Genomic DNA, 18,961 nt, shown 5'->3' with positions numbered 1-18,961 from the left:
GCATGAAAAGGGAAAGACAAACATGATCAGGTACTTTTGCAAAAAAATTAACATCAACATGACACAATTTTTTTTAAGGCATGGGACAATATTTTTAATGACAAAGGTAGATGCTATAGATTTATTTAGGGCTGTAAGAAATAGAGTACAACATTATTTGAAAACAATTTATTTATTGATAAGCATACTCATGCAGAAAAGCTTGAGTGCTCACATCTTTGTCTACACGTGTTTGAGACTATTGTTAAAATAGTTATTTTTTTTGTTAAGTGAAAATTTTATTAAAAAGAACAAAAATTACAAATAGGAAAAAATAAATATACAATTCTCGAAAATGAGATGATAAAAATATTACATGGTTCAAAAGAGATCCACTAAAATCCAATCTAACAAAACAACAATAATAATAGCACTCCAAGTATAAAATTGAATTAGAGATCTACTAAAACCAAAATATAATTGCACCTTTATATTTACCTTTAATCCAAAATGATGATTTTTGTTTACCTTTGTGTTAACTTATGTGAAGGGTATGGAGTTAAACTAAGGCGATTTGCAAATTCGTTAATTAATTGTAATGATATCATTCATCATATCATACTTAGTGACTTAAATCTATGAAAACAATCAACACGTATTTATACATGTTAATCTCTGAGGCAAGTGTACATTAGAAAAATAAGATAATTAGTTCTCCAATCCATAATTTTCCACTACAATTTACTCTTTTAAATTCATTATTGTCATGTTAGGATAAAGTATTAACCCCTACAAGAATTTAAAGTGAGATTAACTATTGTCTAGTAAAAACACACCATTTGTGCAAGAGTGGGCCAATCATAAGATCGCTAAAACAATGGCTTTAGATCTCAAATATGGTCCGTTCGTAAATAATAGACTTCAAACTATTTGTATTAATAATGTTATTGTTTTAAGACTAGTTGACTACATATTTTTCTTATAACATAATAATTATAAGACTATTTAAGTAGGGTAAATAGATTTTTTGTAATCTAAGACTTTATTATCTCATGAATCCTATTTTTTCCTATAAAAAATACAATGGAGAAACTTTAATAATTATTGATGAATTGATTGTAATTAAAATTGGTGATTCGCTTTGTCTAAATGCATGACATCTTCAAAAGGGCGGTTTACTGTATTATACTATAGTGAAATTTGAGAATAGTATATATATATGTAGCCCCATCTTTATAAGGGAATAGGTTATTTCTATGACATTAAGTATTTGGATGTGTCTTAATGTAATAATAAAGTTGTTTGTCTTATAATTTACAAGTAAAAAATTCTATGAATAAATTCTTCAGTTACAAGGATATGATAGTATGTACTTATCATCCTCAAAACCTATTAAATAGAAATCCCATACATTAGGCTATCAAATTTATTAAATAAAACTAATTAAAATAATTTAATTAATAAATTTTGACACAAAAAGGAGAATATAAAATTCTAAGTAATAAACAAATTTTAAATTTCTTTTTGTATTATGTACATATACCGAAGGTTCATCCTATTAGGAAGTAAGTACAGCTGGCTCACCTCATTCTTTTAATTAGTTTTGAAATGATACATTAATATTATATCAGAATGAAATAATAACTTATTTTATGTTGTTATTGACTAAAATATATCACTTCGTCATCGATCAAATGTAAGTCTTTCGCCTCATATAATATATTTTTATAAATGAGACATGTTGGAAGTAATTCTCACATCTCCTCCCTCATTTTACTAGGCACTATTCAAATAGTTATTGGATTATTTCCTTTATTGCTTATTGATTTTGAAATATCCCATTAATACATCGACCAAAACCTTCCCAATTTATCTCTCTCTTCAAAATTGACTTTATTTTACCATGTTCACAAGAGGGAGGTCGATCAATTATGTTCCATCAACTTGTGAATCTCTTGTAGTAGCCACAAGTTTCAATGAATGTTATACTCACTTTTAGAAATCTCCATTTTCCAAGTGAATCCATCATAACAAGTCCTTTAGACTTCAGATGTTGTTATTATTGAGTTGAGAACCCAACTCAAAGGGTAGTACTATCTAAGGGGCAACTCCAATGCCCTTATCATGAGGCTCAATTAAAAGCCGAACATGTGGGATATGAGCTTAAAGATTGTCTTAGGGTGACTTCGGGTCATCTAATTTGGGATTTTGCTTAAACTTGAAGAACAAGATAGCACCATGATACTCCCTACACTCGAGTTGTTAGATAATGAACTCTCATATAAATAGGGTGCAGCAGACACATGATTTGGGAGGACTCTAGTAATGGTTTTGATGAAGAGTTAGATGATGTATATGCCTTGTCTCGTCTTATGAAGACTCTTTCTGCATCTAGTATAGGTAAAACATACTCATTTCCGTTAGACCTAATTAACTCATGGAAATTATACAAGCCATGACACTAAAACACTAGAAAACCTTCATGTCATTGACACACAAAGTAAATACATCATTACGTATGGAGATCACTTGTCTTCAATTGTATCCCATTTTATGTCACAAGTCAATCATATATTAACACGTGGATAAAATAAAAATTTAAAAGCAAAAGGTAATAAGATGAAGCAATCTTATTGTTTTAAGACATGAAATGAAATATTATTTGAGACATGTGATATGTTTGGACTTGTGATCTCCATCTCCCTCTCTGCAACACTTGGCAACCAAAATTCTTCTAAAACTGCAAATGGATATCTTAAAAAGAATTAAAAAGGGATTTTAAAAAAGAATTAAAAAGGAAAAATACACAACTGTATGAAACCTTTTATCGTAAAAATAACAATACCCTGTGTGAAATGAAAGCAAAACAATTATCTCGCCATATTTTTATACTATCCACTCATTCACTGATTAACTAAAACATAATCTAATAAATTGTACAAAATAAGAATAAAATGTATAAAAGCAATTATCTCACCACCTCTATCCACCTAACTTAAAAGCCAAGTTCACATATCATTTTCCTTTCCAGAAAATAGCCGGTCCGATGATCGTTCTCCCACGTCATCTTTATTAAACTCAGTAACCTTCTTTGATATGTTGGAACCCGCTCTACTCATCCAACGAAACATTCTCCGATCCGACTGGTCCAACCGCTCGAGATTGTTCCTCCCACAGCCACTGCCAACACTTCGTGTCCTATAACCCCTCCTCTCACTACTCTCGGGTGTGAAAGCTACGCCTAAACTCTTCGTGCGGCTAAGCGTTGACGTCACCAATTGATTCCTCACCTCCTCCGGCAACCTCAACGTGAACCTCTCCAAATTCTCACCGCGTTGAACCAGCGAGTGAGAGCGTGGAAGCAAATTCGTGAATCTAAACCCAGTTGACCTTGATCTACGTGGACGGTTCTGATTAACCGAATTGTTATTACTCAACTTCGGAGACTCCTTCATCACTGTACCTTGTCTTCCACTGAATTCATCAACGTGGACCGGGTCCGGTTCCGGGTCGGTTTGATCCGGAAGTTGAATCGTCATAAAGGGAACAACTTCGCTTGGTGTGGAAACAAGGTTGGCGCGACAAACAGGGCATGTGGAGTGATTAACTAACCAAGCATCGATGCATTCAGCGTGAAACACGTGGTTACAAACTGGGATCAAACGCAGTTTTTCATCGTCTTGAAACTCGTTTAAGCACACGGCGCATTCTAGCGTGGCCATTCCTATCTTGAGGCTCTTCACGGTGGAGTATATGAAGGTTGGGAAGGTTTCAATTATCTCCCGGTCTAGGCCACGTGGCCGGTGGTTACTTCCGATAATTGGGATCGAAAGGTCGTGTCTTCCTCTCATTCTTCGCTCTGTGCACTGGCGAGTGTAGACAGAAACGAAACCCAATAGTACGAACACAACGACCAGGATCACGAGGGCCATGACCATAGATTTATTGAACTGGACATTGGAAATAGTATTGTCAGGTGGAGGAGGTGTCAGTGTGTTTGGTAACTGTGCGGTTGCCGGCGGTGGAAACTGTATAAGAATAAAAAGTAGTAATAGTAGAGGAAGAACATGATGAAGATTGAAGTGGAGGTTGAGTGGTAGTGTGGTAATGGAAGGAATGGGAGAAGAGTCTGTGTGAGTGGACATAGCTGAAGATTTGAATTGGATCATATCAGAGTTCAGGTGGGTTTGTTTGCTGTGTAAACAAGCAAAGAATTTTGGTGGTTCTATCGTTGATGATTAAGAGTAGGTGGCCACTGATTGCTCTCATGTTCTTTTTTCATAATATTAATGATGATTTGGTTGTTAAGTGAAGCAAGGTATGAGCAAAAGATATGCACAAACAATTACATAAGGCACCACACTTCGGCGCTTTTTTTTAATGGGGTGGCCGTGGGGACAACTTGTGAATTAAGAGAGAGAAAAACGGTGACAGATGGAGTTCTTAAATTCTTATTCACTTGTTTGAATAGGTTTATAACTTTATATGATTTTTTCTCCTCTTTAGATCTAAATAAGTAAATATCATATATTTATTTAGATTAATAATAATCTATATATAAAATAGTGAATCATATTCTTACTCATATTTTCTTATATAACTAACAAGATGTCGTTTTAGTGGTATAAGACTTCACTAAATTTCAATATAATAATGATTTAATTTATTTAAGTGACATTTATTTGAATGAGCAACCACGAACTTCGAAATAAATAGTTCATTGCATATAAATTGGAGATACACTACGAAAAAAAATATTCACATTTAAAAATATGTATAGATATCCAAAACATTCTCTTAGTTTTCACTTAATATATAAATCACTAATGTATTTAACAATTGTATTTAACTTTTCAATAGTTTGTCATTGAAATATTTACTAAAAAAAGAATGATTGAATTTGGGATAAAAATGTTTGATACTTATGGTATAGAATTTTCACACTGTTCTAAAACCATTTGTTATTTATCTATATTGTTTTTATTAGAGTCAATAAATATTAATATAAATAATAGATGATATAAGATATTATAAAAAATTTGAAAAAACTTTTATATTATTAGTAAAAATTTAAGAGATTGTAACTTTGCCAACAGCACAAGGCAACTTGTTTCCTTTTTAAGATGAAAAAGGAATAGATTGTAACTTTAAGTAAATATCATTTTGTTTATATTTTTCTTTTTTATTTAACTTAATGAAAATAAAATATTTTTAAATGAAAGAGATGTCATAATATAATTTTCAATTACATATACACAAAAATAAAAAATATTTCATTTCTAATTTTAATTAACTTTGCAATTAATAATCTAACACATCCACTTTTCACATTTTCTATTTGTTAAAGTATTGTTACTTATTAGTTAATACTTCCTTATGATAATTTTTTTATAGTGATACCTCTGAGTTTTATTGAAATTACACAAATTACCCTTTACTTTTTTATACATACACAACTTCTCCTAATTTTTATATTTTCAGTACACTAATCACCATTGTATGTTAAATAAGAGTAATCTTTTAAACAGAAATGTGATAAACGCAATTTAGTTAAACAAAACATGATATATTATGGAGACAAATCCAAATAATATATGAGTCAATATCTCTTTATTATTTTTTGTTTTTTACGATATAGTATAAGAGCAATTTAAACAATATCTCTTTGGAATTGTTGATGCATTTTATAACAAAAAATAATAAAGATACATTAGTTTGTATATTATTTGGATTTGTCTTCATAATATATCATATTTTGTTTAACTTAATTGCATTTATCACATAAAGATACATTTATTTTTCATGGAGGGGTAGTTAGTGTAATAAAAGTATAAAAGTTAGGAGATTTACATATGTGAAAAAAAGTAAGAGGTGATTTATGTGATTTCACTAAAATTCATGAGTGATAGTATAATTTACTCTAAAAATCATGATATTGTGTTACTTGTGGTGTTCCTGCCGTTTTATTTTTCAATTCTTTTTATTTTATTTTATTTTGTTTTTGTTGTCCTTTTTATTTCTATTTCGAATGAATATTATTAATGTTTAACTAAATGTGTAACACACTTGATAATATGAGTCTTAGAGTAGATTTCTTAAATTTTTATGTGAATTTGACATTTTAAATCTGTATTAAACTTATTATTTTGAAACTGATATGTTTTTATGTGAACTAGACATTTTGAAAATGAGTTACATTTGCTATTTTTTATTTAAATATTGTACTAAATTTGATCAAAATTGCATATAAAATTTGGATCGTACTTTTTAATGTAATTTAAGCAAATTGAATCAGACTACATGTTATTTATCTCTTCATATTGAATGATTTTTTTTGCCTAAAAACTAATTAAACATAACCCCTATCTGAATGTATAGATTTAGAGTTTTATTTTTAATAATATGAAAAAAGAAAGTCAAATAGAAGGGTATGAGTTATTTAATTAAGAAGTTTTTTCATCAGGTCCTTAAATTTAAATATATATATAATATTATTAGGAAGGTTTCCCCTCAGTCATAAAACCTTATCCGGGAAAAAATATAATAACTACACAATATAAGTATATGACTTAAGTAGAATTATTATATCATTCACCATTTGTATTTATATTTTAGATTTTACTTTTCTAATCCTTAAACTCAACTATTTACAAAACTTATAATTTAATATAGTATTATATTCCCTCTTATTTATTTTTTCCTTTTGTATAAAAATTACTGCTTAAAAATATAATAAAGGTTTTGATTTACAAAATGTTTATAATATTTGTCATAATATATATTTTTCTGTTCGTCATTGACTTTATCCACTAATTACAGAATTAATGAAATATTAAATAAAAGTCAACTATTGAATTTATAAATAAGACAAAGGGATAAAAATGAATTGAAAGTAAAAATAAATAGACATAGAGCTAGTGCAAACTTAGGGTGACGTTTTGCTTGACCTGAAAACATAAAAATAGCTCCGGTACCATTATAAGCAAGGAAAGGATAATATTTCCATTATCATTACAGGTTTTCACTGCTTATCTAATTTACATGTCCTTTTCAATCCCCATCTGATCAAGTAATTCAACCCTTTTAATTTTGTAATGAATGCTATATTTAATATTTAAGAGTGGTTTGCGTTAAAACTCTATTTCAAGTTTGAATAAGAATATAAGATACCCGTCAGACAAATGAGCCTCTCCCACGCAGTTTCCAAATTAAATCCTCAAATTAACAATACAAGTATACGCAACCGAAGTTCTGATCACTTACAAGATCGCAGCACACAAATTCAACTTGTCTTCCATTTTATCGAACAATTATATTCAATAAAAAATGCTTTGCTTATTTTTGGATGGATAGAGAATGAGTTGTATAAAATTTAGCTTGGACCCCTGGTTCAACCATAAGTCACATGTAACAGATCTGAGCTGCTCGGCCTCGTTAATCAAAATTTAGACTAAATTTGGGATTACCCAATTCAAATCACTTTGATTATTCAGAAGGAAAAATAAACACATACCCTTTATTCATAAGGAAGAGTAATGAATAAGGAAATAAAATAATATGAAGAATAAATGCATTTACAACTTTCATCTTCTTAATGTATACATTTCATACTAATTTGTTGGAATTTATAATTTTGTTCGGATAATCATTAGTTAAAAAGTGATTTGTCTTTAAATTTTGCACTTCGGACTAATTAATGTTGGAATTGTAACAAGTGATTTTAGAGCATCTTCAATATCAAATAATATCTTTATCCTTATGAAATAAGTATAACATTTATTTTTTTCCAAAATGATAAATATCATTCCTATTTTTATTTGGGTCTCACAATTTAACTATTTTTAACCAAACATCTACGTTTTTTTGTTCTTTTTCTTATTCTTATTTAAGAAAAAAATTCATAAAATAAGAATATCACAATGAGAGAATGATGTATACAATAATAGTATAAAAGTTTTTTCACACTGTTACTGCATCATTCACCATTTATTTTCAAAAATAATTGACTCCTTAAAAAAAGTATTCCAAATGAAGGGTGAATGATACATTGACTGTGTATAAATCTTTACACTGTCAGTTCACATATATTACACTCTATCACAAAGAAGAAAAAGAAGAATACCTATGAAGACAATAAAAAGGGAGCATACAATATAGGGGGAACATACTAAAGACAAGTCAAGAATATCACAAAATATGCTGCTCTCAGAAAACTACACTGTTAAGAAGATATTGGTTTGTCATCATCTAAGTAACAGGTTACGAGTGTAAGAAAAGAGTTATCCAACTTAAAACTGATTAGAGTATTTCATTACTGTCTTTGAGTAACAGATTACTAGTGTTATTAAAGTTGAGTAACTAATTACTCAACTTGCTGTAATCGATTACTGAGAGATGTTGCATCAGATTTTCAAATTTAAAGTGAATGAGTTTCAACCCAAAAGACATGTTTTCATTCCAATCAATTCCTACACTTTCAAATAGACATTTTGGCTGATTGGAAAGTCTATATAAAGACATTGAAACGCTATGAGGGGAGCATTGCAGGTTTCAGCCTTGTATGCGAATGGCAAAATTATGATCGAATTTGTTTTTTTTATTATTCTCTGTGTAGAATTACCGAAGAGGAAATGGAAACGCTTAAGCAACAAGGTTATGGTGAAACTGTTAAAAATAGAAATATCCTATCTGCTGGACATCTCAAACTAGAAGACCGTTTACTTCATTATTTTCTGAGCTATGTCATCTTACCAAAAATTTCAAACCACTCTCAAATAAGTGACATAGAACTCCAATTTATGTATGCTGTGAAATTTAATCTGAAAATCAATTGGACTTTGATGATAATGAGACAAATGTGGTCTGTAAGAGGAACTCAAAGCCCTTTGCCATATGCAATCTTCATAACAAAAATCCTTAAGCATTTCGGTGTTTCTAGTGCTGGAGAAGCTAAGGTCCTACTTAACCCTCATGAAAGCCTTATTGATGTGGATGTAATTCACAAAATGGGATTCACATTTGATCTTCGTGACCGGACCTACAAGCATAAGAAAGACAGACCTCTGGCTCCTGAACCAGAACCTACCCCTACTAATCCTTCTGAACCTCAACCTTCTGAGTTTTATGCTAAATCTTCTTCAACTGTTGTCATGCCTTCAAATCAGATGATTATGGATGATTTGATTTATCTTCGAGGCTACATCACTAACTGGATGGATGCTTTTGATACTCAGAGTCAACAAATCCATTTTGAACTTCATCGTCTCTCTTTTAAGCTGAGTAGCATGGACGTTGATGAAGACAATTATGAGCCTGAGTCTTAGACTTTATCGGTTGTTAGGATTTTCTGGCTGTAATGTTAATTTCTCCTAGTTTTGGACAAATTTCTATTATGTTGTTTGCATTTTTAATGCTTGAACATCTTTTTACTTTTATGATATTTCTCAAATTCCGTTATATCTTGATATCCATATTATTATATGTATGAGATATATATCTTGTTGCATGTACGTTATATATATTGTGCTGGAAAACTCTTGGCTTTTCTACTTTTTGATGAAGTCAAAAGGGGGAGAAAAGTTGGGAGAGTGTATTTTCTGTCAAAATTATTTCAGACACACGACTCCAAATGAAAGGGGAAGCATACTATATAGGGGAAGCATACTTAAGACAAGTCAAGAATATCACAAAGTATGATGCTCTCAGAAAACTACACTGTTAAGAAGATATTGGTTTGTCATCATCAAAAAGGGGGAGATTGTGAAGAAAATCTTTGCTCGTGACCTTGACACGGTTTTGATGAAGACACCAACGTCACCAAAAATAAGAAAAGGAAGAATACCTATGAAGACAATGAAGATTCAAGCTTCAAGATATTCAAGACTTTTAGTTTAAGTCTAAAATAGGTACTTCAATCCTATACTCTTGATTATATAATAATAGTAATGCTCAAACTATTTTGAAAAGAAAATTGAAACACTTTAAAATACTTAAAACAATTTTCAAAAATATTGTGTAACGGATTACTTCATCTAAGTAACAGGTTACGAGTATGAGAAAAGAGTTATCCAACTTAAAACTGATCAGAGTAATCCATTATTGTCTTTGAGTAACAGATTACCAGTGTTATTAAAGTTGAGTAATTGATTACTCAACTTGCTGTAATCGATTACTCTAATTTGAAAATAAATGATCAGGGGACATAATATTTGAGTAATCGATTACTCAATGTTATAATCGATTATTGAGAGTTGTTGCATCAGATTTTCAAATTCAAAGTGAATGAGTTTCAACTTTATAGACATGTTTTCATTCCAATCAATTTCTATCATTTCAAAGAGACATTTTGGCTGATTGGAAAGCCTATATAAAGGCATTGAAACTCACAATCACAACACACAACATATAGACAACTCTTATACAAATTTCAAAAGCTCTTACACATATTCTGAAATTATTTTATGCACTTTTTGCAACAAGTTCTTAAACTTTCAAAGTTGATTTTTCTGAAGTTGCTTAAAGTGAAAGTATTTCAAGTTTACAAACTTATAAAGAGCATTATTACTAAGTATACAAAGAGTTGATTGGATTGCAAGTTACATCACTTTCATACTTGTAAAGACAATTCCGCCATTGTTGAACATTCTTCATTATTATTGTAGAATACTTTGTTTCATGGGGTGTGATAAGAAAGGGGATTGGAATCACTTGGAAATGTGTTTTCCAAATGTGTTTTCCAAATGTGAATAATGATTAAGGAGTGTGTAAGGTACATAAAGATCTCGGAGTGAGATATTGTAATTGCAACTCATAAAATTTAGTGAAAAAATCTCTTGTGCTGTAACAGTACTGAACGTAGCCTTCGGTAGACAAGAAGGTAGACCAATATAAAAATCCTTATATATTATCTTCTCCTTTATCTCTTTGATTTTACTTTCTAATTTTCTACATATATTTTTTGCTGCACTTTAACTCTCAATTTTGCAGAAAAATTGGTCATTATTTTAAGTCAACTAATTTATCATCCCCTCTTAGTTGCAATCTCAATCTTACAAATTATGGGTACAATTTTTGTATGTCAAAGTATAGTCTAAACCCGCCCTAAGCGGGTTGCGGGTTGTGGTAGACCGGTCTGCTATATTAAAAAATAATTATTTAAATTTAACTTATTAATCTATTAACATATATATTACGTTAAACTGGTGTCCTGTTTAGTTAATCTAGATATGGTGTTTTGTTTTGGTTTTAAACAATTATGTTATGATAAATCTTCAAAAGCCTGACCTTTAGTCCTTCTTGTATTGAATTACTTTATATATATGTTCAAAGGATTCTCCCAATTCTAAGAAAATAGTGCAATGCCATTGGATAGACAAGTATTAGAGGGAAGCGTATCAATTGTCTCTTGATCACCGTTGGGATAGAATAAAATTAAGAATGTATATTAATTATCTTATCTATTGCTTCAAATGTATATTTATACTGTTAGAGGAAATGGATGGATAAATGAAAGAAAATTCATGCCAGTTAGCAACATAGAAGTTTAAAGGTGGAAACCGGAAAAGATATCTATGTGCTTGGTTGTCATGACTCAATATATTTCAATTTCTATTGTCAACTTCTCACCATAATCAACTTTCTTATATTTTGTTTTGAAATTCAAAGCATATCTTTTTTTTGAGACACATGGCCGGTCTCCAAACAGTGAAGGAAAAAGAAAAATGGGTAACTCTATCCCAAACGGGTAAGTCTGCCCCGAACCCAATTTTAATATAGTCCGGTCGAGTTAAAAAGTCTGGATTCAATAAAAAATATCAATTATAGAACCTTCAAGCCCTATAAATATTTAGATTTTAGCGGATCAGTCTAATCAGGTTGACCCATTTTGACAACTCTAGTTATGAGAATATAACTAGGTTGAAAGGGTATGAAGAAGGATGAGAAATAGAGGAAATTAACACGAGGGTTTTCAAAAAACATGAAAAAACGATGTATCTAGTGATTTTGACATTGTTACTGCATCATTTAACATTTATTTTTAATTATTATTGACTTTTTTTTAAATAAAAGTAAAATAAATAATTAATAATGAATAATACACTGACGGTCTATATATATTTATATTATAATATATAAATATTATACTGTTAAAAAATTTCCCAGTTGAAAATAAAAAAAGTAGGGTCCATGATCTCACAAACCTTTGGGGTTTCCCAAGATCGATTTCATAGACAGCTTAATGAACGAACCAATAATTAAACTGAGTGGGTGGTATGCCTTGTGTCAACATTAGCTAACCAGAATGTGACAATTTGACCACAATGGCCTGCCTGTTTGATGGGGTGATTGTATGTGGTTTTGATTGTGTGAGTTTTCACATACAACAAAATATATTGTATGTTTTGGGCACATTCCTTAGAATGTATAAAAGGTTTATATATAATTTGTAAGTGCCTCCTCCATCTTTTGTAGGATTTAAAAAAAAAATCATTTCACATCCAAAAGTCGTTGTTAATAGTGCATTAATGTGACATTTCCCAAGGGAATCGGATCTTCTGTCCTTTGGAGTTCCTGTTCATGTGTCCCAATCCAATCACTCATTGCCAACAAATAAAAATAACACTTTATTTTAATTTTATTTTATAAAAATAAAATATTAAATCTATATGTTTAAACATAAATAGTGTGGGACATGATTGGGGACACCATTTTGGGTAGGCATGGAAAAACGGGCCGCCCGACCTGTTTAGCCCGCGTCTGCAAATGTCCGCAATAATTTAAGCGGGTCGGGCATGCCCGCAATTGGTTAATGGACAAAAAGTCATGCCCTGCCTGCCCATTTTAAAACGGGCTAACGGGCAGCCCGCAGGCATTTTGTAGAACACGGTCACTGACTCCTTGTGGCTGTGGGTGAGTGAAATAAAAGAAATTGGAAATGTAAATATATAAATATGTAATAATGTAAAGGAGTTTAGGCCACTAGGCCATAATTAAAATTTTAAAGGGTTGAATGTAATGCATGCGGGCAGCCCGCGGAGCCCGTTTAAAATGCCCGCTAATAAAGTAGGCAAAAGGGTCGGGCAATATAGGCTAACAGGTAAAAATACCATGCTCTGCCCGCATTTTGTTACGGGCAATGTGGGTTGACCTGCTTTCAATACCCATATTGACATCCCTAATTTTGGGATAGGTGATCCCATCCTTTCCCCCGCATGTTCAATAAGCCAGAAGATAAAAAATCTGAAAAGCTTAAAACTTTAACTTTGGTGTCGATCATAATTTTTACACAGAGAGAAGTCCATCATGTTTTGGAGGTTTTCAAAAGCCATTAAAACAACTAAAAAAAATTACAATCAGCATGATTGGAATAAGTTCCCAACATAATTTTATAGATGCTTAAATGAGTAAATTATATTAACATCAACTTTTAATGAAATTACTAAAATAACCTCTAACTTTTTTTAACCTACACGATTCAGCCCCTAATTAGATACCTAGCTACATCACATGGAGTACACATGTAGTAGAATAGATAAGTGTAATATTTCTTAAATAAAAAATGGTAATAAATGTAATTAAGTTAAACAAAAATATTATATATTGTGAAGAGAAAATCAAATAGTTAAAAATTGTATCAATAATTCTAAGGATATAGTTAAATTACTCTCATAGTATATTTTAACTAATAAAAATAATGAATATGCATTACTTTTATACTATATGAACTTTCATAATAATCATGTTATTTAGATTTGTCTTTATAATGTGTATATATAATTATGAGTGATTTAAATAGGTTTAAATAAAATGAATAAGTTGTATAATTTTACTAAAATTCAAATATGTGAATGTACTTAAATATATACAACCGTCAATTTTACCCTTTCATTTAAAACCAATGCCAAATAATATAGCGCAATGCATATTCTTAGATCTTAATTTCTATATGTAAACTCATAAAATGCACCGTTCATCTACCATGTTCTAATGCAATTGGAGTTAACTTGATTACCTAAAAGGCATGGAGTCCAGGGCTTATTCCATCAGAGGATCGCTCAACAAAAACATGATTTGAACATTCTGAACATTGAACAGAAGGTGATTTTCTCACTGAATCACCCGAACTATTTTTATTAAAAAACGGCGTCGTTATTGTTAAACCCCAATGCTCCTCTTCACTGCAAAACCGCTCGTGCTGGCACTGCAAACAGTTCCTACCCATGCTTCTTGTTCTAAAACCCTTCCTCCCACTGCTCATTCTCCTGAAACTCATGCAACTATTTGTGCGTTTCAGCGTTGAGTTCACTAACTTTTTTCTCATTTCATCTGGTAACCTCAGAGTAAACCTATCACAATTCTCACCCGGTTCAATCACCGTCGAGTGACCGGTCGAGTCAGACCGTCGAAACATATCAAATAAAAACCCGGTCGAACGTGAGCGAGGTATTCGGTTCAGCAGATTCTCCTTGGGGTATTCCACGTCATCATCTACAACGTCTCCAACGGCATCATTCAGTTGCCGTTGCTGTTGTTGTTCCTGGTTATTTGGAAACTCAATGGTTACAAATGAAGCATCCTCGGATTTTGGGACGAGGTTTGCGCGACAAACAGGGCAAGTTGAGTGAGATTCAAGCCATACATCAATGCAAGAAGGGTGGAAGACGTGGCTGCATGTTGGGATTAAACGCAACGTATCGGAATCTTTGAACTCATCCAAGCACACTGCACATGCAAGGGTTTCTCTTACAATCATGATATCTTTTACGCTGGAGTAGAGAAAAGTAGGGAAGCTATCAATGACTTCAGGGTTCAGGCCACATGGTTCTCTTCTGGAACGCCATGAGCTACCTATATATTAATACAACAAATTTGCGTATCAAAACAGTATATTTATTAGAACACATTTGTTTTTTTTCCTTTCAATTTATCACTTCAGTATTGATCAAAATGTTAGCCCTATCTATGGTGTCAAAAGTAAGTGCTCTAAAATGAAATTGACAACTTCTCTCATTTATCCAATATTTTATCGAATTGCGGTATCATATACCATATAATAGTATAAAGAAGGTCGTACAATAATAATGTGCCTTATAATATATAATACAGAATTGTATACATGCGTTCTGATCTATTACGTATGAATTGCATGCTTAAAAGACTATTACAGTTAAATTTATGACATTATTTTTAAAACCTTTATGTTAATCTCTCTTATTCACCTAATGAATAACCAGTCGGGAGGAGCAATTAAATCCAAAAATTGTTCAAGAAACTTTACCGATTGGAAAAGCAAGGTCGAGCCTGCCTCGGATTCGGGTTCGTCGATTGGAACAATTGCGAGTGTATAGAGAAAGTAAGCCTGAGATAATGAACAAAATGGCCACAACTGTCATAACACCTGCCATCGATTTTTTGGTGGTGATTGGTCCTGGAAGTGGCGCTAGCGGCTCAGCGGAAACCAGCAGTGTGGTTTGGATGAAGAGAAGAAAGAATGCAAGCCAGTTATGGGAGTCACGATGAAACTTCCACAGTGTGTGAATGAGAATACTATTGTTGGTGGGAGGAGCACCATTTTCCTTTTGGATTTGGTCCTTTTGGATACTCATTTGTAGAATTTTATTCATTGATCATATCTCACACATTTAACAAGAAACAGTAACACCAAAACCTTTCATAAAACATGAGAGTTGAGAGTGGTAGCATAAGGAGGAAATTAACTCAACTGTGAACTGGTTTTATGTGTTTTTAACATCTTCTATTCTTTTTTTTGTGAAAGCGAAAGAAAATATAACTTTATAGTTTATATGGTAACAATTGAAATGAGTTTTTTTACGGTTTAATAAGCATATTTATGATGAAGCCTTGGGCTTTTGCATTGGCAAACTAGAAATTTAGGTGTTTTGGTATTATTTTTATTTGGAAGTTATTTTATTGGGACTTCTCATGAGTTTAAAAAACCAACCGTATTTGGCTCCTCCCATTGAGCATAAACATAGTTAATAAACTTTTGTATTCATTCGGTAAAAAAAGAAATGGATTAAACCCAAGGCGAAGAGAAAAGAAAGAATTTTCGAAGCTATCGAGATCATTATACAGCTATCAAGGTACAGCTTCGACCCTACCTGTGCTCCACGGGTTGATGAATCATATGTGTGATATTTAGGATGAGAATAACATCTTCTTATTCCCGTCTCATCTTATGTTCACCCTCAAAGTTTGATTGGCTATTGATAGACAATGATCTGTTCTTTTAAATTGTGACTTAAATCATATTTCACACTAATGATATTGAAACTAAGGCATAAAAAATAATCAACTTTTTAATTGATATCACATATTTTCAATAATCTGAAATATGGTTTTGAATATAATTTGGGAAGGCAAATTCTTATTAACTAGAGATACGAAGATAAGATTTTCTTCGGATAATCTATGATCAACTCAGTTTTGATATATGTTTGTCAACAAATAAGAATTTAGCATGCAAATAAAATTTCACTACTAATTAAGCCAAAAAGGTTAGTGCGCTCTCATGCATACAATAAATTTCAGCCCACCATAGGAGAAAGGTAAATTGAATTAAGCAACACAACATTTAGTGTCTTATATATTCTTATTAACATTTTACCATTTTCAAAATATTTGAATGAAGAGTCTTAACTTGAGTGTTTTAATTTAAAAACATAGTTCAGACTTAGATCTATCCTATTGAGGATGACACATGGATGAATTTGGATTTGAATGGATCTCAATTGATGGGAAAACTATCAATCAATCCATATAAATTTATTTAAATCATATTTTAAGTTATTGAATCCATCCATATTCAAATTTAATGGGTGCATTCCAATCCATCCAATTCATCAATGACTCAATTTTCATGAATTTAGATAGATGAATATTCAATCTATTTAATTTTCTAATTGGAACTAAAAACATTATTCAAAAAAATATTCTTTTTAAAACTATGATCTCAATAAAATATATTTTTAAATCACTTTTTGAAAGAAAGAACATTTTTAAATCACACTTTTAAAAAAGTATTTTAATTTTTTTTTAAAAAGTGTTTTTCTTAACTTTAAAAAGTTCAATATTCTACAAGCATACAACGTTTAAGGTTCTATAGGTAGAAAATTAACAAATATTTATATATGCTACATATTTAAAACTAAACTTTTAATATTAATTAAATTCACATTATATAATTGATCTCAATTTAATAAAATATTTAAAGTGAGAATCTTGACTAAATTTGAATGAATTTAATTTTTTTAGAATATTAAATGAAATTGAAAAAACAAAGAACATCATTTTTAATGTTTGATTTTTGGATGGATTGAATATCTATTCAAATGGGTATATACATGGATATCCATTAGATATAATAGATGAATTTAAATACATTCATTATTAAAGTTATTCATTGATTTCATTCATTTATATTTATTAGTGTTAACGAGAATAGAAGGAGAAGAAGAGTAGAGTGAGGAGTTGAGAGTTTCTCAATGAATGGTTACTTCATTAACAAGGCAACAATCATACTTATAGAAGTTTCTATATATGGCTAACTAACAATAACTACCAAACTAAAAATAGAAGCTTCTTAACCAATCTAACTAACTATTGATTACATTCCAATACCCTTCCTTAATCAAGAGTTCATCATTTTACAAGAACACAACCAAGCAAATACCCTCCTGTTTTTAGTCAAAACAAAGAACCTTTAGCATGTCTCTTAACTTTTGAAATCTTTCTATCTTCAAGCCTTTGGTTAGCACATCTGCAACCTGTTCTTCTGTTGGACAGTGGACCAACTGCACCTTCCCCTTATCCACTTGATCTCTTAAGAAATGGAACCTTGTTTCAATGTGTTTGCACCTTCCATGACTCACTGGATTCTTGGCTAAGTTAATTGCTGACTTGTTGTCTACCATTAGCTCAAAGTTACTGAGCTCACCACACTGCAATCCACACTGCAATTCTGCTATCAAGGATGTCAACCATAGACCTTGGCAAGCTGCACTACAAGCTGCTATATACTCAGCTTCACATGTGGAAAGAGCAACCACATCTTGCTTCTTGGAGCTCCATGACACAGGGGTACCAAATATAGAGAACACATAACCAGAAGTATTTTTTCTATCCTCCTTGTCTCCACACCAATCTGAATCTGAGTAGCCAACAAAACAAGATCCATTCATCTCTGCCTGATTTGAAAACAGAATTCCATAGTTCATAGTTCCTCTCAAGTATCTCATTATCCTTTTGGCTGCAATTAGATGAGATTGCTTAGGATTAGCCATGTGTCTACTTATCACTCCAACAGCATAGCTTATCTCTGGTCTTGTGTGACAAATGAATCGAAGACAGCCTACCATTTGCCTGAAGAGAGTTGGATCTGCTGGTTTATCTGATTCTTTATCAGTTAAGCTAACCTTTCCTTCAACTGGCACAGCTACTGATTTGCAATCAACCATTTGAAATCTGCTTAAGACATCTTTGACATACTTCCTTTGGTGCATCATTACCCCTTTGTGAGTCTTCAAGAATTCTATTCCCAAGAAGTAGGGTAGTTCACCTAAGTCAGTCATCTCGAATTCTGACTTTAGTTTGCTTTTGATACTAACAACTTCAGATTCACAGCTACCAGTAATGACTAGATCATCAACATATAGGCAGAGCAGGGTTGTTTCTCCTTCACTTGATGAGTTTACATAGACTCCATGTTCTTTCTTGCATTTGGTGAAGCCAATAGACCTTAAGAATGAGTCTATTCTTTTATTCCAAGCTCTTGGAGCTTGCTTAAGTCCATAAAGAACTTTATTTAATTTCAAGACATTTGTTCCCTTGTGAGCTATATCAAAGCCTAGAGGTTGAGTTATGTACACTTCTTCTTCAAGAGGCCCATTGAGGAAAGCACTCTTGACATCTAGTTGCCACAACTTCCACCCAAACCAGCTTGCCAATGCTACAATCAACCTTA

At 31.6% G+C, this 18,961-nt stretch overlaps 2 protein-coding genes across 2 annotated transcripts; both read right to left on the bottom strand.

The window, feature by feature from the left end:
• On the bottom strand, positions 2,815–4,411 carry LOC109327580 (RING-H2 finger protein ATL11-like). Its single transcript, XM_019560761.1, has one exon. It carries the CDS (start codon positions 4,146–4,148, stop codon positions 2,988–2,990), a length of 1,161 nt encoding a protein of 386 aa, XP_019416306.1. The 5' UTR covers positions 4,149–4,411; the 3' UTR covers positions 2,815–2,987.
• LOC109327904 (RING-H2 finger protein ATL34-like) lies at positions 13,903–15,712 on the bottom strand. Its single transcript, XM_019561072.1, has 2 exons — positions 15,257–15,712; positions 13,903–14,826 (listed from the first exon to the last, which is right to left on the bottom strand). Exons 1-2 carry the CDS (start codon positions 15,600–15,602, stop codon positions 13,991–13,993), a joined length of 1,182 nt encoding a protein of 393 aa, XP_019416617.1. The 5' UTR covers positions 15,603–15,712; the 3' UTR covers positions 13,903–13,990.

Source organism: Lupinus angustifolius, chromosome LG15 (assembly GCF_001865875.1).
Source record: "Lupinus angustifolius cultivar Tanjil chromosome LG15, LupAngTanjil_v1.0, whole genome shotgun sequence".
NCBI lineage: Eukaryota > Viridiplantae > Streptophyta > Magnoliopsida > Fabales > Fabaceae > Lupinus > Lupinus angustifolius.
The sequence above is the reverse complement of the archived record's forward strand: the minus strand, read 5'-3'. Positions and strand labels throughout refer to the sequence as shown.

Coding starts and splice junctions, on each gene's coding strand:
- LOC109327580 (XM_019560761.1), bottom strand. CDS start 4,148: ATGATCCAATTCAAATCTTCAGCTATGTCCACTCACACAGACTCTTCT.
- LOC109327904 (XM_019561072.1), bottom strand. CDS start 15,602: ATGAATAAAATTCTACAAATGAGTATCCAAAAGGACCAAATCCAAAAG. Junction 14,827..15,256: donor CGACCTTGCTTTTCCAATCG/GTAAAGTTTCTT, acceptor ATTAATATATAG/GTAGCTCATGGCGTTCCAGA.